General features: G+C 37.4%; 1 protein-coding gene across 3 annotated transcripts in view; it reads right to left on the minus strand.

Moving 5' to 3' along the window:
- Window positions 1-26451, minus strand: part of LOC129003041 (OTU domain-containing protein 7B-like) — a 48400-nt gene that overhangs the window by 3074 nt on the left and 18875 nt on the right. The window contains exons 3-11 of one of the 3 annotated variants that reach the window (XR_008491610.1): window positions 20634-20789; window positions 18125-18286; window positions 14482-14630; window positions 11256-11335; window positions 10398-10515; window positions 9490-9652; window positions 8386-8555; window positions 6411-6683; window positions 4649-4785 (exon numbers count right to left, since the gene is read on the minus strand). Coding sequence is in view for 2 of the 3 variants with exons in the window: in XM_054431245.1 (XP_054287220.1) it covers window positions 6411-6683; window positions 8386-8555; window positions 9490-9652; window positions 10398-10515; window positions 11256-11335; window positions 14482-14630; window positions 18125-18286; window positions 20634-20789 (1271 nt within the window). In the remaining variant the exon portion in view is untranslated. The remainder of the gene's footprint in view (window positions 1-4648; window positions 4786-6410; window positions 6684-8385; window positions 8556-9489; window positions 9653-10397; window positions 10516-11255; window positions 11336-14481; window positions 14631-18124; window positions 18287-20633; window positions 20790-26451) is intronic. The other 2 variants (XM_054431246.1, XM_054431245.1) reach the window with 2 other exon arrangements.

The following is a 26451-nucleotide window of genomic DNA, read 5'->3' on the forward strand; positions in this document are numbered from 1 at the left end:
ATATTTTGTTATTGACATTACATTCATTAAAAACTCAGACGCATGCAAAGTTTTTCAATACTTCCTTTTCAAATATACTGTACTTGTCGTGTAAAAATGAAATTATGCAAAACTATTGTGTCAGTGTCATAACTGCACCAATTTACTGTGTTGCATACAGTCTGTATCTTCTACAACACCGTTCTGTACAATTTAATCTAAAAAAAAATAAGAATATATATGGTACGGAAAAAGACATACACAGTTAAATTAGTACAACATTGACTTTTGTTAATGTATTTATTAATTATGTTATAGCAATATGGTACACGGTTCCCGCGGACAGTCTGGAAAGTCAGGGAAGGTAAGGGAAATAGGTATAGGGTCAGGGAAAATTTAAAAAAAGGCTATGTTAAGTTAGAGAAATTTACTAAAAACTTCTATAGATTGCGTTAACTTTTTTTATGATTAGTTATTATTGAAATGAGATAGTTGCGGAACAGATTACATAGTTCTGAAAAATCTGTGGTGTGTATGTAATTTTTATTTCCATTTTTTTGTTTTATTTAGAGCTGTAAGTATTTTGAATTTTATTTCTTATTTGGTATTGTATTAATAAATATCCCCGCCACAGCAACTTTCAGATTAAGTGAATTTCCATTTACAGTAGGCCCCCTATTAACCGACCCTAATGGGACCGGACCTATGTCGGATAACTCAAAAGGTCGGTTAAAACGGGCAATCCCTTAAATCATAACATAAAGAAGTGCTATTCATTTGGAATTATATAATCATTATTTTGAAGTCATACTTGATAAAATAAACTACTCTTATCTCCTTTTTCGTATTGATAGAAAAGTCACAAATAAACACCAAACACGGTTAAGTCAAATAGGCCTACTTTCAGTGGAATATATTATAGTACTAGGCAAGAGTCAATAAAAATTCCTATTTAAAAAGATGTAGTACCGTACTGTAATGTATTAATTGATGCTTTCCAAATCCATTGTAATACAGTACAGAACCTTTTGTCAAAGATAAAGATACAAGCAACCATTTTGTTACAAGACAGGATATTTATTTATAGCCTCTCACTGGAGGCTCGAGGCACAAAAACTATCTTGACCTTGGAGTTGTTAACCCCCCTTCCCTGCCCTCCCTACAAGTTGCGTTGTTTGTTTACTCCAGCGATAAGATAATCAGTTCTCAAAATAGTAACGCACTTTACGATGTTATAAATTTGCCGCACAGATAACAAATTAGATCAGATAAGCTCGCACTACGAACGATGATGACAAACTGACAATATGCTATTTTTTTGTGATCAATATAAAATAACTTTTTCTTAGTCATATCCTGTAGAGATAAGCGTATGGTTCAGTTCTCATCACCCAGCGTGGGAGCGGAAATGTCAAGATTCCTAGAAAGCGGCGGTTAAACCGAACTGCTCTCAAAGCAAGGTCGGTTAAAACACACTGTATTATTTTACGACCGAAGGCGGATAATCCGATTATCGGTTAATACGAGGTCGGTTAAGAGGGGGTCTACTGTACCTGGCTGGATTTTTAAAATATTCCTTTAAAATTATTTCCTATTCAAATAAAATTAATTTTAACAAGTACATTGGTTTGTTGCTACAGAAAATATAATAACGAGTGCTTTTTATTAAAATCTTGATAGCTTAATATGAAATAAACAAATTTGTCAAAACAAAAAAAGTAAATCGGTTGGCGGTCTAGGTCTTATTATGAGACCTGCGGTAATAGCCTTATTTCCTATATGGGAAATTCACTAAAATTTGGTGTAATGGCGGCTATGGGGATGGTGGAGGCCGTATTAAATAAAAAGTTGTTTTTTTAAGCGATAAACTTATACCTAAATATTAAGAAAAAACTCACAGTACTTAAAATATGCTGTGGTCAGGGAAGGTCAGGGAAAGTTAGGGAATTCACTTGGAACCCTGGGTAAACCCCTATTAAAACTGACTCGGGAGAGCCATTTCATAGCAGTTAATCAAAGTATTAATCAGCTATGCTAGAACTGCATCACTTGCTGAAAACTACACATTATTGGTCCGTAATATTCTGTTTAATAGTCATGTGTGTGTGGATTCAACTGTACGATTGAGAAGAGTTTGCAGTAGGCCTACCTGCCTTCGTCATGGTTACTATAAACTAAAATGTTGGACATTTACTTTAAAATATTACTGTTTGCATTTTAAAATTACAAATACACTAATATTTTTGTTGTTGTAAAAAGTATTTTACTGTACAAATGTGTTTACCCAAACAGTCAAAAAATAGTCCCGATGTTTGTCATAGTTACGATTATTCTATTTAATCCTAAATTAGTCTGCATTAATAATAGAGTTTACTGTATATTAGTTTTTAAAACTAGAAAAATACCATTTCAAAACAGATTAAAAAGTAAAATAAATTTAAATCTATATCTACAAAAGAGGAACTATGTATGTATGTATGTATGTATGTATGTATGTACCTTATGGACTCCGAAACCGCTCGACAGATTGTAATGAAACTTTTAGGCATTATTAAGCATTATTCAAGGATGGTTTGTGTGAAGTTTCGTGCAGATCCGTCAAAAGGGCTCTGCCCCAGAGGGTTTTATGTGGGCCATTGTCAGACTTTTTGAACTACAATGTTTACAAATAAATATAACTAGCTGTTACCCGGCAACTGTTTGTAGGTTTGAATAATCACAACATGCTGTATTAGTCATGATTTGAAATAGTGCCACAATGTTTCCACAGAGTGCAGCACAGAAACTATTTTACTTTTGATTTTTTTTTTTTACAAGTATTTATTTACAATTTATTCTATACTAGAACAATAAGTAAATTTCATGACAGTTTAACATGGGTTAATTACACTCCATCAAGTGCACTAACGTAAAAAAGCTTATACAAAATTTAATTAGAAACAATTTGGAAGGTCTATTGGATTAACTCTTTTGAGCCTATATGTAGCTTCACTATTACCGAGGAGGTCAACTACCAGGAAATTTGGATGGCTTTCTAATTTTCATTGATATTTTTCGCTTTGTTTTTTTATTTCTTCTCTAATATAGGGTAATTTTGACATTATTTCTGTATTTATATACAATATGAATAATGGTTTTGGATTCTGATTCTTTTGAGTTTAATCAACTTGCGAAGATACATGTTCATAGGATCATCTATTAGTCTAAAATTAGCCAACAACCAAGGTCAACCATCCACCTTTCACAATCACAACACATTTCCTCATCAATTATTGTTCTTTAATCTTAATGGAACTTATCTTTGCTCAATGAATTCACAAAACACATTTTCATTTAATGTTATTGTAAATTTATACCTGTTGGATACTAATATTGTAATAATAGGATAATAGGTTAGGTACACAGTTGTTCACTGTGACATACACCTTGAAATTGTCTCAAGCTGTTCTGTAATGATAATAATTCATTCTATGGGGACGTGTGTTAGAATCAGCAATCACATAAGACCAATAGTTGGAGCACGCCTCTAACTAACATTCAAGCAGCTGAAACCAGGTCCGCCATCTTACTGTAGGATAGAAGCTTTAGATGCTGATGAAAACAGCAGCAAAACTCAATGTCCCACTTCAAAATAACTTTACATTTAGCCTACTTAGACTAAAGGTAAATCGTTGAAACTTCGTATGAAAGATGTCAATAAGTCTCTATTTTAAATCTTCAAATAAAGTCGGTTCTTTTAAATGAGTTTTAAAATATGACATGAAAAAGTTCGTCGGCTGCTAATTTTTTTATTTATTGGTCAGGTAAGTTAAAAACGGTGGATTTTGTAGCTAAAGAGTTGAATTTTTTTGATCATGTTTATTAAATTTTTAGTTGGCGTAGTTTGGTTGTAATTTAAATTGTACTATAGGGGCTACCCGCCGTGCCACGTTGCGTCATGAGGGCAGATTCTATCCGATCCTGCCTACAACCTCACTTGTAATACAGTTTAGATACTCAAGTTTGGAAATATACAAAAAAATTACTAAACTAATTAAAAAAACACAGAGTTCATATAAGTGTTCTTCGTTTTATTCTTTGTATTCATCTAAAAATTTTAGCTCTTTCAAAAAAATTAATACGACAGTCAGAAGATAAAGGAGAGTTGTATAACGAGTTTTTGAAAATGTCTTAGACTTTGAAAATTCGTACATTGTAAACGAAACGCCAGAACTTAATCAAACTTTAATACGAAATAGGTATATTATAAATTAATTTGTAGCTTTTCAGAATTTTTCTTTTGCCCAAAAAGTTTTTGTTGTTAATTATGTAAATAATTTTTTCTAAGAAAGGGTAAACGCTACAAGAAAAAGCGTATTTTGAAAGTCATAGTGTTAGTAATAGAAATATTTATAATACAAAGGCGTATTGTCACGGATATCATTGATATAAACTAACATTTAATAAGTTGTGCCTGCTATTAGGGCTCCATCTTTAGCTAGGGCCCCCATGTTTAGCCGTCATCTTGGTGAAGAATAGTGAAAAATACTGGCTTCACGTCGCGGCCAAGGTGCTCCATCTATTGGTCTTATGTGATCGTTGGTTAGAATATATGGTTTGACATAGAATTATCATAAAAACCTTTCCCAAAATTTACTTTCTAACAAACAGAAAAAAGCAAAATTAATACCTGATGATTAAGTGTTCCAGTGATAAGCCAAATACTTCATAAATGTTCATCCAAACCCAGGCTCAAATGAATATCATACAACAAGGGGTTTAAGCATACAAAGATCAGATATATATTGCAAGAAGAAGGGCCGATGACTGAAAAGGAAAACATTTCAGGCAAGAATGTGTTATATTTACAGTGCAGTAAGCATGCTAGGATCTTTGTCTTAACACTTTAGAAGTTTAAGTACCGGTACTAACTTCAACTTCACACAATAGAAAAAATCAACTTTATTTTAAACTGCTACTATTTCTTCGTTATTACTATATTAACATTTGTAGTGAAATAAGAAATTTCAAATTTTCTTATTTAAAGATTGTGTAAGTAGAAAATTCTTTTTCTAGGCAATTTTATCAAATGGCTATTGGTTCTTCATTTTAGAACAATAAAAGAAAATATGAGCATAAAATAATTCTATGAGAGACATAGAGTTATAGTTACAAACCATTCCATTTAGCCGTAAACATTTAGCAGACATGGCTTGATCTCCATATCAAATTTTATCTTACACAAATCTTTCAGACATTAATATTACAATCAGGCTATTATCAGTTGGTGTTAAAATTACAAATTTCATCGTTAACTATCATTTGACGACACTACATTTCAAATTAAACTGACTCATTAAATTTATATTGGTAAAAGATTTTTGTTGGCTGAAATGAAAAAGGCCATAATAATATAGACCATTTACTTTTGAATTCATATTTTAATTTAGCATCCTTTATCATTTCTCAATTTTGAATCCCTTCTCAATCCTACATTTGTTCTACTAATACAGTAGACTCCCTCCTGTTTGAATTTGTTTTGTTTGAACTTAGAACAGAAAGAGGCATATGACTTGCACACTCACACATGCTTCTTACATCACCTTTAAAACCATCAATTCACAACCTTAAGTCCAACCTACATTTCATTGTTATTGTTAAGTATAAAAAAATAGTATAGCATGTGATTTTAAAACGTATCCATTCATTTTTTTTTTTTTTTTTTTTTTTTTTTGTACAGTAGAGCATGACTTTGAACTGGGATATGACCAAACCAACCTTAAATTATTTTGACTTACTGAAAAAATAGCAGAGACATAATAAACCCTTAATGTTTGCAGTATGTGCAATGGATTTTCAAATACTTTATTGCCACCATACTTATCTAACTCAAATGTTGAATTATTCTTAATATTTCTTGATCATAAAATTATTTTTCGGTTTTCAGATTCTTTATTGCCACCAAACTTATCTAATTCAAATTTTGAGTATATTGTTACAATGGTATCATGATGGTTGAACCATCCAAGTACCACTTTATTATCTTCTGATGGTTTAGAATTTAAACCATTCTGGCAAGGGTCTGGTACCGAAGTGTCGAAGAGGGAGTCTATTGTAGATAATTTTTCAAATTTGCAACTAAGCACCACAGTAAAATGTGACTGATTTGCCATGCAGTGTGAGGTTACAGGCAATACAAAGCTTCCTCATATCACCAACTTGATAATAAAAGGCCTACTTGATTTAAAGCCTACTAGTTGGTGATAAATGTTAAATTACTGGCAGTGAGTCAGGAGAAGACTCCGAATAAGCAGTTCAAATCCACTATGAAGTCTTCTTCTGACTCGCAAACTATTGCTCTGTTTTGCAATATTTAGTAGGATGAGGGTTGTGAGGAAGATAGAGTGTGGATGGTGACCATGCTACAAAGATGTAGAGGGTATGTTGCTGACCAACTGATCCTGTTGTTGGTTGAACCGCACACGCGCTGTGTGCAGATAGTTCTTGATCATAGTATCGTGGTACTCATGTCTCTTATCTGTGTGCAGCTGCGCACACAGTATCCCAGTGTTCTTGCAGCCTCTCTGAGAGTTGCTGCGAGTCAGCTTCAGCCGCAGCTTCTGCCCAACAGACTTTCCGATGCTTCCCAATTTCCCCAGGTTCTTCGCTAGACCTTCTCCTTCCTGCAGCAAAATATTCTCTTGTTGCAAAGTATTTTCTCCTTCCTGCATCAATGTAATGTTAGATATCATTTTAATTGGTAATAAAATAGGAAGTTTCTAAGAATTAACTAAGTACTACATACACTAGAGATCTACTAATCCAAACCACATGTTGAGAAAAATGATTGCCGTATTTAAATTAAAAACAAAGCTATATGTTCTGGATACTAACAAAGGTGTTCAGCCGACAGGGAAACCAGGTACCGTTTATTTCATACCATAGGAACCAGGAAAAAGTATGTGAATTTGTCATGGAAGAGAGAAATTTGGAATCAAATCAATCTTTATTCAACACATACAAAGAAAGAGTTCATGAATGTGTCATGTTATTATTATTTTTTTTTTGTTTCTAATAACAAAACTAATATATACAAGAATATTTACTGCAATTTCTTATACACAATATTGAACATCATATAATTTGTAGATCATTTTATACAATACATTAATTATATAATTTAAAAAAAAAACATGTTTTAAGCTATGTTTTTATTAGTTCTTCTAAATTATAAAATTCATGGCCAATCAACAATATTTTAAGTGTTTTTTTTATTATTTGTTGTTTTAAATTTTTTATATAATTACCAATATCCCATGGCCAAGTGTCCATCATTCACTAAGAGAGTTCCGTTGCGTTATCTGTCAAGTGATTTGGAAAGATTCTCTTTTAAGGTAATCATGCAGTAAAATAGCACTAATAAAATAGGAGGTGATGATATATTGCCAAGATTGCAGGGAATGATCATGATTTTGTCGTAATTCATTATGTGTTTCAATTATGTGTTCATAATTGTGGGATTAATTAATTATATAGGATATTTAAGGTCATATAATTTTTGTTTATGCAGTTTGACTGTATTTATATGACTGACAAGAACAATTAGGTTATCCAAGCAGAGTATGGTTCCGATAAGTTCAGATAAGCGGGACTTTAGTATACCATGCTATTCATTGTTATAGGCCATAAAACTGCAACCAACCAATACACCTGAAGTCAACAGTTCCAATCGGTGCACATAAGGGTATGGTACTGGAATGTCATCAGCAAATGAATGTTTAAAACACCAATGTTGGCATATAACTACTATTCTATGAGGAAACACAACTAGGTGTACTTTTACTCAAATATGAATGGAAGGCGGATGAAGGACGAATGAGACGCCTTGTATAATAGCTTTGTTCAGACTAATATCAATTTGGACCATTTAGTACTAATATTATAAATGTGAACGTATGGATGTTTGTGTGTAACTCTGCAGTTCCATCACATGAAAACTAATGGACCGATTATACTTATATGCCAACCCCGTATGAAGGACGGGTACTCTGCTAGTTGATTATATGGTAATTACTATTCAATGTACTACAACACCGAGTCACGCCAGGGAGTGTAGTCTTAGATGAGTATTGAAGGAATTATGTGACATCCTCGTTAAAGAGTAAGTTTAGTTCTTTAGGCTTGATTCAACAATGTTCTTTAAACAGGATCATTTATTAAAATCTTAATTTTTAATAACTACTGACTTATCCCATAATCAAACTGGCGTTTTGATAACACAAGTTAGCGTAAGTAACTTGTAGCAAAAGTAAATTTTCAAGCTGCCACAGAAGAAGGATTAAAATGTAAAATCTGCCAAAAAGACAAACTCTTCCTCAAAACCCAGTTACGTTAATTACAATACTAGTTTTCAGCTAAAACACTCACGTGCAGATCTATTGTGAGGACATCCAAGTATTCCTTCAGTAGGCCAAGACACTCTGCTTGGCCCAACTCCATCTTCTCTCCAAAGTCCTCCCTCTCACCAGGGTCGATACAGAACTGAATTGGCAACAACTCATGTGTTACGTCTACCAGGGGGATGGCTGAAGAAAGCACTGAAAAAACAGACAGTCAGAGAGACTATACACATACTGTAATAATATAAATCTCTCAGGGAAACTATTCCAAACTTTTTGTAAAAATTAACTGTATTTTTTATAAAATGATCAAAAAATACGCCAAGGATTACAAAAAAGAAAGAAAGAAAAACAAACTTTTGGATCAAACCAGGAATCTCTTAAACCTTGGTCTACTGGATTTGACTGTGTCGTTGAACAGGCTAAACAAAAATATTAACATCCATCAATTAATAGAAAGAAATATGCCTTTATCAGTTTAGGTGTAGTAACCTGAAGATGAATTACAGCAACGCATCTGAAGCGTCAATCAGTATTATTGCTATTTCCGTAAAGTGGTCAATCTCTGGAAGAGATGAGCCAATTTTTGGTTACCATGAAAGCCTTCTTTATTGTTCACGGTATATAACTATTTTCATAATTTACTCACTCAACAGCTAACCAAACTACTAACTACTAACTCAAAGATAGATCCTCTCATAAAATAAAGCTTACTAAGGGATTCTACAGTTAACTTTGACTATGAAAGTCTATAGAGAATCTAACCTATTTTTTTACCAAAAGATTGTTCCTACCATTAAAATAAACGCGGGTGTGTTGGTCATCAGCGTTGTTAAACCGGGATCAGGATCAGATGTACAATGTTGCAAATCTGTTAACTACTTGCAAATCTGTTAACTCTTGTTTTTTAACTAAGCTCTAGCTCGGGATTTGTTTTTCACATTACTTCAGGTTAGGCCTAGTGGTTGTGGCATTATCACTTAGATAGAATCCATAGTAAATTGTTGGGATTTGAACCCGGTATGCTATCACTATTTTTTTTTTTTTTTTTGTAACCGAAGTCCCATGCTCTCCACTGTAACCTACAATAGAGATATGCTTATTTTTCTCAGCATCTGAATGGTTTACTCACCAGTGGTGTTGTCAGCTGGAGTGTCCATGGCCACCAGAGCACTGAAGTGTCCTCCGTCGTAGGCCAGCAGCAGCGGGGAGCGATGACACTCACTCGGAGAACACTCCAGAGGCAGGTAGATGCCACCGAATGGGATAGGTGCTAGAGGCTCTCCATTCATGTCCTACAGTGATAAATGATAAACATTCCATCAGAACATTGAAAACTCAGAATATTGAACAGTATCTCAAATACAGTAGGAACTTGAATAGTTCAAACAACTATACCAGGGACTACAGTAGTAAGAAATATAAGATTGGTAACAAATAGATTGAAAATTAAAAAGTGACATTCTTTATTGCACAACTGTGCTGGCAACACAAGTGATGTGTAAAGTTAGAAGTTTAATAATTTGGCATATTAATATTCGTTGTCAATTATCAATGGTCATAGTATTTGAATTAACCAACATTATATTCAATTAACCCATGATATTTCTAGTTTCTACCCTGACTTTATATGGTAGTTCTAGGGACCAAGAGGAGATTAAAATTAAAATTGAAATAGTTTTTGAACTAGGGGGTTTTGAATTAAGCACATTCCACTGTAACAAATCAATGATACAAAATGTAGTCCTCAGTTAACACGTAGAAATGTAGGCTAACCAATATGTTATTGGCAGCAGCAAACAGTTCTTTGTTTGCAATAATTCCTTCTTTGCGGCACTTCATTGTAATATATATAATGAGAAAAACGAGAGCCACCCATAGTGCTGGTTTACATCTTTCATTAAGAAATGTGGAGGTTTAACACATTGCAATGGCCAATCTTAACTGACTGATACCAAAAGTATATACTAATATCTCAAGAATGCCCTCAGAATGCTACTATTCTGCACTCAAGTAAAATACAAATTCAGAATCACTCACCCTCAACATTGTGTCTGACACAACAATGATCGGACGTTTCAAAACATGAGCCAACGCTAATACATGGATCTCCTCCAAACTCTCGTAAATTGCTCCAGCGATCTCGCCACTATGGTCGCTAAACACACAAACCAACAGATATTACTAAAGGAGGTAAAGTATTAAAAGACAAAATGGAATTGTGAATATAAATGGGTTGCCTCAGAGTCCAGAAAATAAGGAATTGAAAGACTTCATTTCCATGTCATACTATAACCAGTAATCCATTTATATTTAAAAAATAAAAGATATCTACGTTATGACTCGCTACATTCTTTCTTTTAAATTGCTCTAGAATTGTAGCAGACAATGAATTGTACAATGAATGTTGTACATGTACATGTTTTGTACAATGGTACAATGAATTGAAGAATTGTACATTAAGGTAGCAGAAACAGATACACAGCTAACACAAATAAATCAAGAGTTCCATACAGCAGGAAGAAGAACTCCCCAAATGCCCAATAACCCAGTCCTGCCAATCTTGAGTTGCCAATACTGATTTAGACAGCTCAAACAGAGTAAGTGATGTAACGTACTGCCATGGTACAAAGATATCCAAAACCAATGTCACTGCCTTGAAGGGATAAAATATGTATAATCGTATAAACGGGTTTATTAACTATAAACTACTTTAAAATCTTTTCTCAGGTAGGTGACTTGGCTGTGAATCCATTCCTTCTTCCTTTATGCATTCGTAATTTTTCTTCCAAAAATCAAAGTTAATAATATAGTTTATTCTACACAATAATAACATCTGAATGAATGAACCTTAATAGAATGAATCACTGATGATAAATTTCCCTGTCATTCCCTCACCTGGCAACACTGAGTCTCCGCAACCTTGGCTCAGTAGAGGCCATGTTGACAATGGCGTTCCACTCCCTCCTCCACTCCACCTGATCACATCATCAATTAAAATATTTTTTTCAAACTCATATCTTTAACAAAACAAGTGTTCTTAGGTTATAGTGTTTGCCTTCAAACAGGGTTCCCACTATTTTTCTTCAACAAAATTAATGGTGTTTTCACGGTTCTCACGGTCTGCTTTTATAAATTTCACGGTCCCCAAACAATGTAAGTTATAATGACAAAACTTTATGTAATGCATTTTCTAACCAGTACACAAGGTTTTGTAGCCAATTAATACGACACCATTATTAAATTTAACATTGCTTGGATCTATACATGCAGGAAAACACAAGACCATGAAATCCTTTGACTACTCTTTGAAATGAAAAGTTACGCAATTACTTTTGACAAACGGCAAAATAACAGATGACTAATCGGTTACATCTTTTAACCTAAATCGAACGGTCGGTATACTTTATTTGGACGGTAAATATTATTATTGGTTATTTATGGTTGTTGTAGGTACACTTGTTAATTTTAAAATCATTGATTGATAGTATAGTCAGTGGTGGTATACTCTGTTAGACATAGACATAGACATATTTTATTTGCACATAACATTCTTTACATGTGTTGGTACATACAGAATAGGTGCATTGTCAGAGTTAAATTATTAGAATATAAATAATGAAATAGTAATCAAGAAGATAATTTTAATTGACGAAATTGAATGATAAAACTATTCTAAACTAAAGGGTTATTGTGAAAATCTTCAATTAAATAAAAGGCTCTGCCAAGTAAGTGTTCACCTATTTTATCTTTAAAATTATTTTCACTTAACAATTTATAGTTTGCAAACAGCACATTGTACAGCCTCAGCCCAGCATATAACGGACTTTTTTCATAAAGGGTTAAACGGTGCCTTGGAAATCTAAAAATGTTTTCATTTCGAGTATTATATCTATGGTTGATTTTAATTGATTCCGGGGGGAAGTTTTTAGCTGAATGAATGTAGTTTAGTGATTCCAAAATGTACAATCCTGTTAGGGTGTGGATTTTTAAATTTCGAAAAAGGTTTTTGCATGAATTACGTGGATGAGAGTTGGTCATAATACGGATAATGCGTTTTTGTAGCCTGAATATTGATTTGACTCCGGTAGCCTGAACCCATAAGATTATACCATACCTCAATACTGATTCTACATAAGCATGATAAACCATTTTCAGAGTTTCATTAGGAACACAGTCCCTTAAAGTGCAGAAATACAATTGACATGGATCTAAGTTTACTTTTTAATTGATTCAGATGTACATCCCATTTAAGTGATTTATCTGTGTAAACACCTACAAATTTATGAGACGTTGCCAATTTAAGGGATTCAATTTTATTACCATTGTTTCTGACAGAAAATTTTATTGTTTGCATTTTTTCAAGATTAGGTTTTAATCCATTGTTCAAGAACCAACCCTCCATGTCATGAACCACATTTTCAAAAGAAGATAGCATTTCAGAGGTACTATTATTTTTTATCAAGGCTGTTGTTTCATCTGCAAAAAGAATTAGTTCCTGATCAATAGCTTAAGGGAGGTCATTAATGTAAATTAGAAAGAATAGAGGACCTAAGATTGAACCTTGGGGTACACCTGCCGATAGGTTTTCCCATGGCGAATAGTACTTGATCTTATCCAGTGTTATTACAGTTCTTTGTTTTCTATTAGAAAGGTAAGAACTCAATAGAGAGTGACAACTTCCCCTAATACCATAATCACTCAGCTTGAACTGAAGGACTAAGTGATCAACACAGCCAAAAGCTTTGGACAGGTCACAGAAAACACCAGCTGTAGCCTGTTATTTAATCAAATTTTAAATAACATATTAAATACTAAACATCAATTCAATCCACAGTCGAGCGTCGTTTCGATTGGGAACCGTATTATGTAAATCGTACGTTGTCTGTCTAGAGTCTACACTACAGTACAGTTCCGCCATTGCTTGCTACACGAAAAACGAACACAGATAATAATAAATACTTATTGCGGTCAAGTCAATACCGGCAATAGTTGCTCGCACTGAACTAGGGCTACAACCGAAGGCAGTACTGAATGCGAGAATTGTGAGACGTTTGCTGCCCTTTGTACTGTAGGAATAGTACTTTGGAACTAGGATATTGTGGGAATGCAATTAAGCCAACAGCGAATGAGCTGGTTGATTCTTTTAGTGGTACCAACATAACAACATTTTACAGCGTCTCGGTTTTCTAGCAGAGTTGCTGTGCCAGTGCTACCTCAATTTTGATGTTTTTAGTCTATGACTATTTCGTTTCGTAAAAAGCAAGAGCGGTTCCCTGATTCCGTTTACTTATCAGACTTGGATACGATATTTAACTGAGAGTGCACGATAATTTTGGGCTGGCATGAGCTACGATCGTTGTCTGATTCAGAATTTAAACGAACAACAAAACATTGACCATGGCAACTTCCTCCTTAAATATGAGTTTTTATATGGAATCATTATCAAGAATCGTGGAGTAATATTTCAGAACTGGTATCAAATCGAGAAATTCTGTTATCGGCCTATCCCTATTTAAATACAACTAGGACGTAATTCAAGCCATGGCCTTGAGTTTTGAGACCACTATGAGCACTAAGCAACTAAGACTAAACTGTCTCCCTCTGGCACTCTCTCTCTTTCACTCGTTCTCTCTCTCTCTCTCTCTTTCTCTGTGTCTCTCCCACTCACACACACACAACAGTCTCGATATCACTGCATTCAGTTTCACAAAACTCGCCCCTTGTGTCGTCTCCAGGTGACATATTTGGGGTTTTAAGGTTTCAAAAACAAACTCACGGCTAAACCAAGGTCTTTTCACGGTTGACCTAATTCATGGCTAATTCACGGTTTTAAGGTTTTCACGGTTGAGTGGGAACCCTGTCAAATCTGAACATCGCAAGTTTGATTCTAAGTGAGATCGCTCCTGGACCCAGATGCCTTTTTTTTGTCATTGAACTATCAATTGATGACAGATGCTATTTAACCCTTTGGCTATTGTGAAAATCTCTGCCCTCTCCAGTGCTTGCTCATGTGACTTATCAGTACTTTTGCTGTATTCACAACACAGACTAATTGTCTGAAGTGCTGGTTGTGTATGTTGTTTTATTTTCTTTTTAAGAATAATGACACCCTTTGCTTTACCTCTGAGTAAATGAGGCCGGCTTGGGCGTTCAATGCGCTCTGTTGTCTTCTCCAGCGTCTCCATAAAGCCTCGTGACGAGGTGAGGATGACAAGAACGCATGTAGAGACTTGCGCAGAGTTAACAGTCGGTCATGGAACCCCCACATACCTTTGGGGCAAATGTTCACATAAAGCCTGAATCATTCAAGAACCAATAACCCTTACCATTAATCATTATGTTCTACCATTAACTCTGAAGAAAAAGTCACAGACAGTTAACATGCTCAAAAAGGTCACATAATATAACTAATATTTTCTCCTAAAGGTTTTTCTAATGTTAAGTGTAGGAGGAAATGTTTTAGAACATTTTTATAGAGGGAATAAGCTGTAGTTCTCATGATAAAACATGGACCCAGGACCGATTAACTTGTTTTGTTTTGATGTCCCTAGAGGCCTTAAATACCATATGTTCAAATTCATATTTATATGTGTTTGATAGAATGATAATCCAAGCAAAAATCATCCGATTTTGATTAAATTTGGTACAAACATGTAATTTTACGTTTATTCTAACCAACGCGGTCCGGGGCGGTGTTGGCCGCGCGGTCCGGCGCTCCGGTGCTCCCCCCCCCTCTCTACTGGCAGAAGCCGGCGCAGCCCATACACTCACCGTATAAAACACACCTTTTTAGATGCTGCTCTGTTTAAATATGTAGAGATGAAAAATTGGTAATGCATGTCAAACTCTTTTTACAACTAAAAACTTAATGTATGTTTTGTTTCTTGCATAGAATGAATAACCCATTTGAACTCTTTAAAACTACACATTCACAAAACTTGATTTTAGATGTTTTTTCACACAACTGTCATGACCAGTTCAAAACTATACATGGTAAAATAATAAGTTATTGCAAAGAAAGGATAGTAAGTACAAAGTTTGTAATTTCACACTCGATTAATTAATGAAAACAACATTAAATATTTTTGAATAAAATAATTTTGGTGAGTTTCTGTTGCAGACCTATGTTAGGCGTAAACGTGATACTTTTTCGTTTAGCTGAGTGGTGGCAATATATTTTAATAAAAAGGTCACAAACAAACTTCATTAATTGCTATCACATGATAGGTGTCTTCCCCAAAAGAAATATTCTCGACGTGCCTCTTAAAAATAGTGCCCACAAAATGGGAACAGGCGGCTACAAATAGTCTTTTTGTGTTCAAGTTTCCTTTATGTTGAAGCTGACGAGTTGATACATTGTAAACGTACTTAACTACCTTAAAACATCTTTGTGTGCCCTAATGAGCTTACTTTTAGTTACATAATCAGTCAGTTGTGTATAATAACTCAAATTGCCTTTTTCTTTTTTTTTTCTTTTTGAGTAGGGATATATTGCACAAGATGTGAATAGTACATTATACCTAATGAATATCATCCCGACCTAGCATCATATAACGTATAGTGTTGACTGACCTCTGAGAAAATGAGCCCGGGCGCAATTATTTCATTGTGCATGTTTTACAATGTACAGTTTTAGTTTAACCCTATCAACAAATTTCAGTTAAGTTAAACATGCTGTATCGAGTTAAGGAATCACTTACTCAGACATCTTGTTTATAATCTATTAGATTAGGTACTTTACACGTGAAACGAAATGCCACTGCCTTTCTGTACCTACTCTGTTGGTGCAGTTGTAAGCGGAATAAGACACAACCATTTTAATTTAAACACATACTTAGTGTACAATTAAAGATATTGATAAATTTTAATCACAGTTTTAAAAACCGCACACTGTTACATCAAACAAGTGTTGAAATGGGTGCACGTGAGGTACGCCGCCGCTATCTTGCCAGTAGAGAGTGGGGGAAGCAAGACCGAAAACAGCGCCCGCTACGCCACTGAGAGCGCAATCCAGTAGTTATTTACAACGTTGATTCTAACGAGTCTGTGAACGCGCATGATCGGACCATGGGAACGAGGTTTTATGGGGTGAAAATGGTTTTTACGTTACGTAGCTAATAGAAACGTTTTTATTAGCTCGCTTTCTTGTCTGTTTGGTACAAATTTTGCAATCGATTTTAAACTATCTTCCCGATGAACTAGAGACTTGAAACTTGAAACATAGCTCACAAATGGATGACAATGCAATACTAAATCATTTTATTTTAATATTTCCCTTGGGCTACGCCCCATGGGCTTCCAAATTTTTAATGTTTACATTTTGGATGAATGTAAATATATCAAGTGAAGTCAGATGTGAATACTTTATTAGCAGCAGTTCCACAAGATTAAATATAATGCCAAAATCAGGTCAGGAGAACAACAGCATGTTTGGAGGTTTGTGTTTTTAGTGTTCACTAAGATTACTAGGTACCTATATAAAAAGTACATAAAATGTAACAATATAGTTTTACCAAGTCTTCCTCATTTATGTTCAAAATAATTCAAATAGCTTTCTATAAGTATTAACATATTGACCAGATTTGTTTTGACGCATCCCAAATTATTTAATTTAATTAATTGTTTAATACGGCCAAACCGTATGATGGATGAGAATGAATGTGTGCAAAGTAGATATATTTTAAGGTTTCAAAGATGTATAGAAATGACAATCTTTTTAGAATAGAATTGACCATGGTAGTCCCAACTTAGGTGGCAGTCAATATTAATGGGGTGTAAGCCTATGACTGACAGACAAATAACTAGGGATGTTTGAAGTCTTGATACCACCGATTTGACGTTGGTATCAGATATTTGTGATCGCGGGAGACGTTGATAACGTTTCCATGACCGTGTGAGACGATGATTGCGTTTCTGTTACCGTTGTAGCAATATACAAGATTTTGCGGGTCTGCAAAATATAGTGATAATGTTTCCGTGATTGAGGAAGATATTCGGGATATGGCATTGATCCCAGAAGATCATGGTGTCACCAAGACCGTGTTTGAGATCACAATATTACCCCGAGTTAGACTTGACTGAAAATATTAGGCTGGCACATCTGCAGTTATAATAACATTTTCATTTTGACTTTAGTAGTTAGATCTTTATTTACCTTTTATATTGTTGGTTATGTGTTTATAATAATTAAATGTGTTTATAAAGGCTTAAAACTTCAAATGGCTAGTTAGTAATTTGTATTGCTTCATAAATTTTTTCTTGACTTGATAAATACCCCATTACCTCAAAAATACGTTATAGGAGGATATAAAGACAGTGGTTGGTGTAGTATATAGCCAATCCATTCAGAAAATTTTGTAAAAACTATAAAAAAAATTGTATTGGTATCGAGAAACGATTTTACAGGTATCCGTACAGTATTGGTATCGAGAATCAAAAGATTTTGGTATCAACACATCACTACAAATAAACTAAGTCTTGCTTGAGCCACCATCTTATGTAAACGTCCATTGTGTTTCTCTCTACTTGTATTAATTGTCGTTTTATTTCAGGATTTTATATTTCTTGTTTAGACTACAATTTAGTTCCCTGTGTTTTTTATTATGATTGTCCAGCTTTGACTAATTTTAAGAACTGATTGTTATGTTTTACATACTTCCTCACCAGAAGACAGGATAAGATTCCAGATTCAAAAAAAAAACACAAATCTTGTTTTCACTGATCATAAAATGTCCACAACAATCCCTCAAATAAGATAAACTTACCAAGAGACGCAGCATGCAACAGACAGTTTCCGTCACCAGAGGTAGACAAGGGCCACAACCTCTGACATACAGCCGACCACCAGTTTAGACGATTGGCCTGCTCCAGAGATTGCTGTGTTGACACAGCAATTAGGTCCTTCTCTAGGAACTGTCGAAAATCCTCTGAAGAAGAAGAACAAATTACATTGAAATTTTAAAATCATCCCTATAGCATTATTTGTCATTTATTATCAACCACTTCCTGTTTAGGCAAAAATTAAGACTTGTAGATTTTTTTCAAGATAACATATTTTACGAGACTTTGTCGATCACCGCTCGAAAATGTTACGCACACTAAATATTGTTCTAATTATGATAGCAGTTATATTGATCTGTGCTACTAGGTTCGTTTATATATGAAAATAAGAGCTCAGAATCTCCTCTTTCCAAGGTATCAAAATTATTACGCTTCTGGATAATTTTCATTGCGTAATAAGCGTTTGAAAAAAAAAGCACAAACTAACGGCAAACGGCAGTTGGGCACCGAGCGCACACATGAAACCGCCAGCTAAACGGCGGAAGGCAGTCCTAGGGTTAATCGGGAATGTGAGCTATCACCATACCAAATTTCAACTCAATCCGACCAGTAGTTAATGCGTAATTGAACTTCAAACAAACAAACACATAAACAATTACAAACACACAAACTTTCACATTTATAATATTAGTAAGAGCATAAATAAATAATACCTTCACTTCATACATAATAATGACTAAAATATTATTTTTATTTAGTACATTAACCCTTTGGCCGCCACGGTCCGATATATTGGACGTTGAACAGTGATCATGTACGTTTGTAGATAACTTCTCAAGATTTATTAGTTGTTCTGAAGCGTTTTTAGTTAGTAAATTATGACTAAACTTGGTCGAAATAAGTCGTCAGTGAGTAGAGACACAATATTTCATAACTTGACAGAGATTGGTGTGCAATTAATTGGTATGATGGGTTAGCCTCTGGATCAAGATTATGCAAAATATAAAAGGTTTAATTTACCTGTTGCGTCAATTGATCCTTGTGTTATAAAATAACTATAGCTGTTTTGTGCTGCTAAGTGAGCCTTGAAACTGAGCCTACCTTGATACTGAGATAAACACGTCCTTACATTTTTTGGACATCACAATTACAAGAACCGACCATTGCCTGGATTTTAGAATTTATAGAAAACCTACCACAACAGACCAGACAATTCATTTTACATCCCATCATCCACATAACCACAAAACAGCTGCTTATAACAGCTTTGTACATAGGCTATTATCTATCCCACTCTCACCAGAAAACTATAACAATGAATTACATATTCTAAAATATATCGCAGTATCCAACGGATACGAGAGCTCACTAATAGATAAACTTATAAACAAACAGAAAAATAAAATTAAAGAAAACCAAGAAAAAGACCCCAAGAAATATGTCTCTGCAGAATACGGAGTTGTACTTAACAACACACTGAGGAAAGAAATGGCGAAACATAAAGTACAAGTCGCATATAAAACGCCAACTCCTGCCCTAACCTACACCCTTCCCCAACCCCTACTTCTATTAGCTAGACATCTTAGGCTACAGTTACTTATCCAGTTAGATGTACAGCTCCAGGCGCTCGACACTACACTGTACTCGTCTCTTGGTTCGCTGCGCGTGCCTACCCGGTTCGACTGCGCGCGCATCGTGGTCACGTGACTTGCGCTATTGTAGCGGTCCGCTACAAAACTCCAAATCTGCTTTTGCTAATCACCTCATTAATTCAAACCATAACTACACTGATCTACAAAATATGAGTAATTTAGAATCATACATCTGCATAGGTCGTAGACGATGTTAGACCATTTAAATTTGTTAGGCTAAGTGTATGTATATAGTTTTATGTTGTAAATAGTCGGTGTTATCTTTATTCTTTGGCATAAAGAAAAACTGTAGGCTTCTTTCCTTTTCTTGTGCATGATATGGCATTAGACGTTATATAGCGCATTTGAGTGACGCGAAGACATCAAAACTCTCTGAAGACAATATATTTCAAACCTTGAAAAGAAACTTATTTTTCAAGGTAGGATTTTCAAATTTTGTATGCTTACTAGCAAATGTGTGAAATAATAAAAATAACAGGAATATTGATAAACTATTTTTTATTTATATAGTTACCTTGGTTGTACTCAAAGTTGTATTTATTTATTTTTATATTTTTTACTTATTTGGTAACATAAAAAATCCATTCAAACCTTTATAAATATTATATTTTTATAAAGGCAATTTTATTACAATTCTAGAAGAAAAGTGTTATCAAAATATTTGCAAAAATAAAAAGTTATAAACATTGCGTTTAAGTACAAAATGGCCTCGGCGGTTCTTGATTATACAAATGAAAAATGCTGGCAGCGAAAGGGTTAAGTAGATACAGACCACACTCACTCATACCAACAAATTTAAATGAGACACAAAATCATCCTGTTATGAATTGACCCTACTAACCTGCATATACTGCAAAATCTGGCAGTGTAAATGTATGGATAGGAGTTTCAATGAAGAAATCTTGTTCAATGTTGTCCAAGACAAGTTCGCAGCGCACTTGTGAAACGAGATTCACATTATCTGTAGCACGGGATATTCCTCTGTTGAGCTTCTTATCTGGAAATAGTAAAATTTTGAATTTACAGAAATTAGCTAGGCTAAGTATTGTTACCCTAACTTAAGTGTTAACCAATTTTTTAAATTACTCTTGACGCCATTCCTGTATCTATGTATTGTACTTTAATGAATAAAGTTATATGAAATGAAATTAAATGAAAGTGTGTCATCAAGTTTTTCAACAAGCTTCCTCGATATGATTTGGTTCTTCAAAATGGCTGTGAAAGATAGTGATAAAAAAGACCCTACATCACTGCTGAGTAAGCTGGAGCAGGGCAATTAACTATTTATGGCTGTAGCTCAGTGGTTTTAATGCTCCTCCGGGATTAGAATAGAGAACAGAATCCCTTGCTCGTAGTAAGAGTCGACTAAAAAGGGGGGAGCACCCCCATTTTTTTAGTGTCCCCTCTGCATACCAACATATCCCATTTAAAATCAATAGACCAAATTTTTCCAAATCACTCTGGTATATTTTTGCGTATGGCTCTGTGTCCTTTTGTCTCCCAATGCGTTGGAAGTCCGTTCAGGTAGAGGATACAGCTTAAAAACTGGGTCATTCTTGCACATCCCAGGCTGCTGGATAGTACAGGGGTCCGGGTCAGCTTAGACCTGGCTGCCCTATCATCCGGCAAAAATTTCTTTGGCCCCAGTAGTGCCGGATGGCAACCGGATAGGGCCTTGCTGCGGCCTTGGGGGGGCTCTGCCGAGGCCACTGCCTTGTCTGGAGCGTTCTGGGTTTTGGGGGGCGCAGGGCATGGAGTATTGCCATGCACGATGTGAACCAGGGTAACATTCTCACGAGGGCACAGCATAGGGGGGAAACAATTGAAAAAATGGCAGAACACAACCAAAAAGAAAACCTTTCGGGTTTCCTAACCCAAAAAAAGAGGCAGAAACGACACCTGAAGTGGACTTCGACCCGTTCAGGAAGAGCTCACGTTTGAGTTGCTCCCCTGTTCGACCCCGTTCTTTCACCCTGAGTGCCGATCCATTGTCGCTCTCAGAAACTCTGCCAGAGCAGGGCAGTGAGAAATCGGCTTCGCCATACGAGGCCGTGAACCTGGCCAGGCAGGAGGAGGAGGACCTCCTGACGAAGTGTTTGAGTTGACACTCTCAGTCAGAAGAAGTCTGCGACACGCAGACAGAGACGTTGAACCAAGACGTTAAGACTGGGATTACCAAGCTGGAGTCCTATCTTAACCACATCCTCCACCTCCGCAAGTCTTGGAAGTCTTCTTGTGAAAGGACCCTCGTCTCTTCGTCGACGCAGACTTTGCCACGACAACAGACGACAACCGTCCTCAACTGCGGCCAGCTCTAAGCGAGCCACCTCAAGCCCAGCTGAGCCTGTCACTAGGAAGAAAAAGAAGGTCGACAAAAAAAAAACCAGAAGAGTGGGTGACAGTTGCCAAACGGAAGGGCAAGCAGAAGAACCCTCCTCAGCAGTCAATGTTGTCCAGCCTGGTGATGGTGACGAGACGGCAAAGAAGCCCAAGAAGAGAGCCTCTAAGAAACGCCTTGACGCTCTTCTAATCAAGCCGACAATACGTCAAAAGGCGAAGCCCGAAGAGAAGGGAGCTGTCATCAAATCGCTAAAAAAAACCAGAGCGTGTGACCCCCTAGTAGAGCTTGGCCATTCCTCCGGGACGAAGGCAGATTTCGGAGCCGATTTGCAATCCATCCTTGGTGCAAACGTCTCAGTACGAATTCTCGAGCCAAACGTTGGAAGTAAGGGACATCGACAAAGTCACGACTGAGGAAGAGGTCTCCACTGTAGTCAAGTCTGTCCTCGGGGAACCCACGGTGATGAAGATCTTCGTCTCGAAGACCAACTCTCGAGGAAGGAGATCGTGATATTGACGTTGGGAGCTAGAGATGGGAGAAAACTCCTAGCTGAAGGGCTCATAAAGGTCAGATGTGTGAGATGCCGGGTCTGCGAGAAGCTCGTAGCCCCCAGGTGTTACAAATGCCTGGGGTTCAACCACATAGCTAATCGCTGTAAAGGTCTCGACAGAAGCAATATGTGCTACAAGTGCGGCGGCCAGGATCACAGGGCCAGTGTTTGCAGCTCCGCTGAATCTCGTGTCCTTTGCACAGAGGCCGGCTTGAAGAATGATGCCATCAAGCACGCTGCGGGATCAAGCCGTTGTGCTGCTTAAGCACAACCTCGGACCCTCGACCCTGGGAAGGTACTGATCTTGGATTCTGGTGCAGGAAACGGTTTCGTGTGGGTGCGGAGCAGAGGTCTAACTTTCTTCTCCTGCTACCTCACACCCAACCAGCCCATTGCAGAGTACTGCCAGATGGTCGACTCTCTAGAGGACGAGATTCTAAACGTCGATGGTGGGGCAATTGTTTGTGGAGATTTCAACGCTAGGGCGGTGGAATGGGGTTTACCCCAAACAAACACAAGGGGACGATATGTTTTAGAGATGGCAGCCAGGCTGGGTCTTCATATCCTAAGCCCGGGCAATATCTTCACTTTTCCGTCGCCTGAGATATAGAGAAACGATTCCTGACATCTCTCTGGCATCTGAAGGCCTAGCCATTGGTATCTCTGACTGGCGAGCCTCCGAAGACTACTCTGCAAGCGATCACCAGGCAATTGTTTTTTGGGGTACTTCCTGAGCGCAGGCGTCCATATGCCAACTCAGCCCATCCGCCTTGACGTTGGAACCTCGGTCGTCTTTGCCAGATCGGCAAAGCACAAGGTCACCGGAGTAAGGTCAGGTGCTGGAAGCAACTGTGACAGAACGTCGACAACAACCCCTGGGAGATGGGCTACAAGATAGTAACCCAAAAGCTAGGGACTGGTTCACCAGCCTGTAGTCATGGAACCTGCTGCCATGGCTGCTGTCGTCAACTCGTTGTTTCCAAAGCACCCAGCACGAACAACTTGAGATTTCAGGGATCTTGTCGCGTTCCCAGCCTTTCAGGAAGAGGAACTTACCTCCGCTGTCCAATCCCTGAGAAATCAAAGAGCACCCGGTCCTGATGGCATTACTGCGGAAATCTTCAAGCTCTTTGTTGAGTACAATCCAAAGCTACTGTTGGATATGTTCAACGCCTGTTTGGCAGAAGGCGTTTTTCAAATGGCGAGGAAGGTGGAAGAGTGCACCGGGCCCCTCTTCTTACCGCCAACTGTGTATACTTGACACCGGCGGCAAAGTGAGGGAGAAGTTAATTTGTGTCAGACTGACCGAGGCTATTGACTCTGCGGGTGATTTGTCCCTGCAGCAGCATAGTTTTTGTTCTGGTCACTCGACCATTGATGCCATCCGAGAGGTAGTTGAGCAGTGCTGAGTGCGGTGAACTACAGTCATTGGTCGCGCCGCTTAGTTCTCCTCGTCACTCATGACGTGAAGAACAGGTTCAATTCCGCCAGGTGGAGTGACATGCTTCGGACGCTCGAGCACACATTCTGCGTTTCTCCTTACATCTTGCGAATGATTGAGTCCTATCTTTCAGACCGCGTCTTGCTTTTTGACACCACCGAACGTCAGCGCCGGATCTCTGTCACTTCTCGGGCTGCACAGGGATCGATCCTCTGCTAAGACTCGGAATGCCAGACGAGACCCGCCTCGTTGGCTACACTGACGACGTCGCTGCTTTGGTTGCAGGCAGAAGCGTGGAAGAAGCAGAGCTTAAACTTAGTGTAGTTATGGTCCGTGTCAACGAGTGGTTGCAGGACCACGGCTTGTTGTTGCGGTCAAAAAACAGAAATTGTGGTCATAACCAAGAAAAGATTTCCCACCGCTCTTCCTTTGCAAGTAGGCTATGCCCAGTTAGAGAACAAGCCGTATGCTAAGTACCTTGGTGTTATGATTGACAGAAAAATGTCTTTCGGCGAGTAGATTAAGCGAACTGTTGACAAAACCGCTAAGGGAGTTGTTGCTCTTAGTAGGCTTTTTCCAAACGTCGGCATCCCCCGCTCCTGCAAGCGCCGCCTACTGATGTCTGCCGTCCAATCAGTTCTCTTGTACGGCGCTGAAGTCTGGGCTCATGTGCTGGAGAGGTGTGTCTTCCGTGACAGGCTCTCCCGTGTTCAGCGTCGAGGGGCCTTGGGAGTTGCTTCCGCCTACCGCATGGTCTCCGAGCCTGCAGTCATGGTGATTGACAGTGTCATCCCCGTCTTCTATCTCGCGAGGGAGCAACAGGCGATCTACCGCAGGAGGCCTAAAGTATCTCTGACTGCTGCCAGAGAAGAACGCGACCGCAGTTTCGACCGCTGGCAGCGCGAATGGGAGGCCGAGTCTCGGGGACGTTGGACCGCAAGGCTCATTCCTAGCATCCGACCATGGGTGGAACGGGAGCATGGTGAGGTTGGGTGCTCCGTGACTCACGAGGGACTCACGGGGTCACGAGTACTTCCGGGCCTTTTTGCTCAGAATGGGGAAGGCTGCCAGCCCGGACTGTCTGTACTGTCCCGGCATTGCAGACACGTACCTTCTTCTTTTGCAACAAGTGGCATGTCCGCCGAGCCTCAAGATCTCTGAGATCGCCGTCGATATTACTCCTGACAACATTGCTGGAGCTATGCTCCAGGGCGAGAGAACCTGGAACTGTGTAAAGCAGTTCATCGAGGCCATACTTTGGAGTTTTCTGAGGAGGAAAGGAAAGCGGTAGTGTAAAAGGCGTAGTTTAAACGGCCTAGCCCGAAGTAATGTGCTAAACAGTTCCAGGCTAGTGTCCTACGAGATGAGGGGATTGTATTAGCCGGTAGTCCGGGGACATTGAGCCCGCCGTCCAGCACTACTGAGAGGCCATTGAGCATCTCAGTGTGCGTAAATGCATTTTTACCTCCTCCTGCCTAGTAATCAAAAGGTGGCTGGATCGATCCTCAAAAAGTCAGTAGCTTTTTGATGGTTCAAAACTAGACCTAATTATTATTTTTACATAATTACATTTTTAATTATTTAGTTTATAATTTTTTGTTTATGTAAGTTTAATGGTGCTAATTAAGACATATTGTCTAAACTTGAATAAAGAATATTTGAATGATTGATTGATTGATTGATTTACCCAGCTGTTCCTGATCATTGGGCTTTGAATAAATTATCCTGACTGATGAACCAGCTGATCTTAAGGCCTATTTTTCTTGGAGCGATTGCAGCAATAGTCGCGTAGCGATAGTAGTTGAGCACTTTTCTAACGGAGAATGCGTTGTCCTGTTTTGCTTAGAGCAATGTTGCAAGAGTTGCTAGCTACAGTCGTGGACCACTGCCCTGGGTACCAGTCTTGCGATAATCAAGCCGCGACTGATACGCAGCGACACATGTGCAGAACCTCAAAACAGTGCTATTCACTTAGTAGGCACATTAATAATAGGGGTTAAAATAAGCATAATTTACTTTTTGTTCAAATTAATTTTTCTATTCATGTGCTATTTCGATTGTGCAGTTTTGGTTATATTTCCTTACACATTCATTTTGTTTTTTACATTAAATTGTAGAAGAAACAGGCGACTCTTTATTTCCAGCAAACTTTGCATTGGTCATTGCTCAAATGGTTGTTTTTAATTTTTTTTTTTTGGTAATCCTCATCTTTTCAAATTTAAATATAAAATGTTTAACTGTTTCAAGTTGACTTTGTGTTATTTACGTAGTGTGGGTGTTAATACTGTGTATCAGTTTTTTTTTGTATGAATAAATCTTTTTTATTT

This window comes from Macrosteles quadrilineatus, unplaced genomic scaffold (assembly GCF_028750875.1).
Source record: "Macrosteles quadrilineatus isolate MER2022 unplaced genomic scaffold, UCM_ALF_1.0 Scaffold_9__3_contigs__length_116548681, whole genome shotgun sequence".
Taxonomy (NCBI): domain Eukaryota; kingdom Metazoa; phylum Arthropoda; class Insecta; order Hemiptera; family Cicadellidae; genus Macrosteles; species Macrosteles quadrilineatus.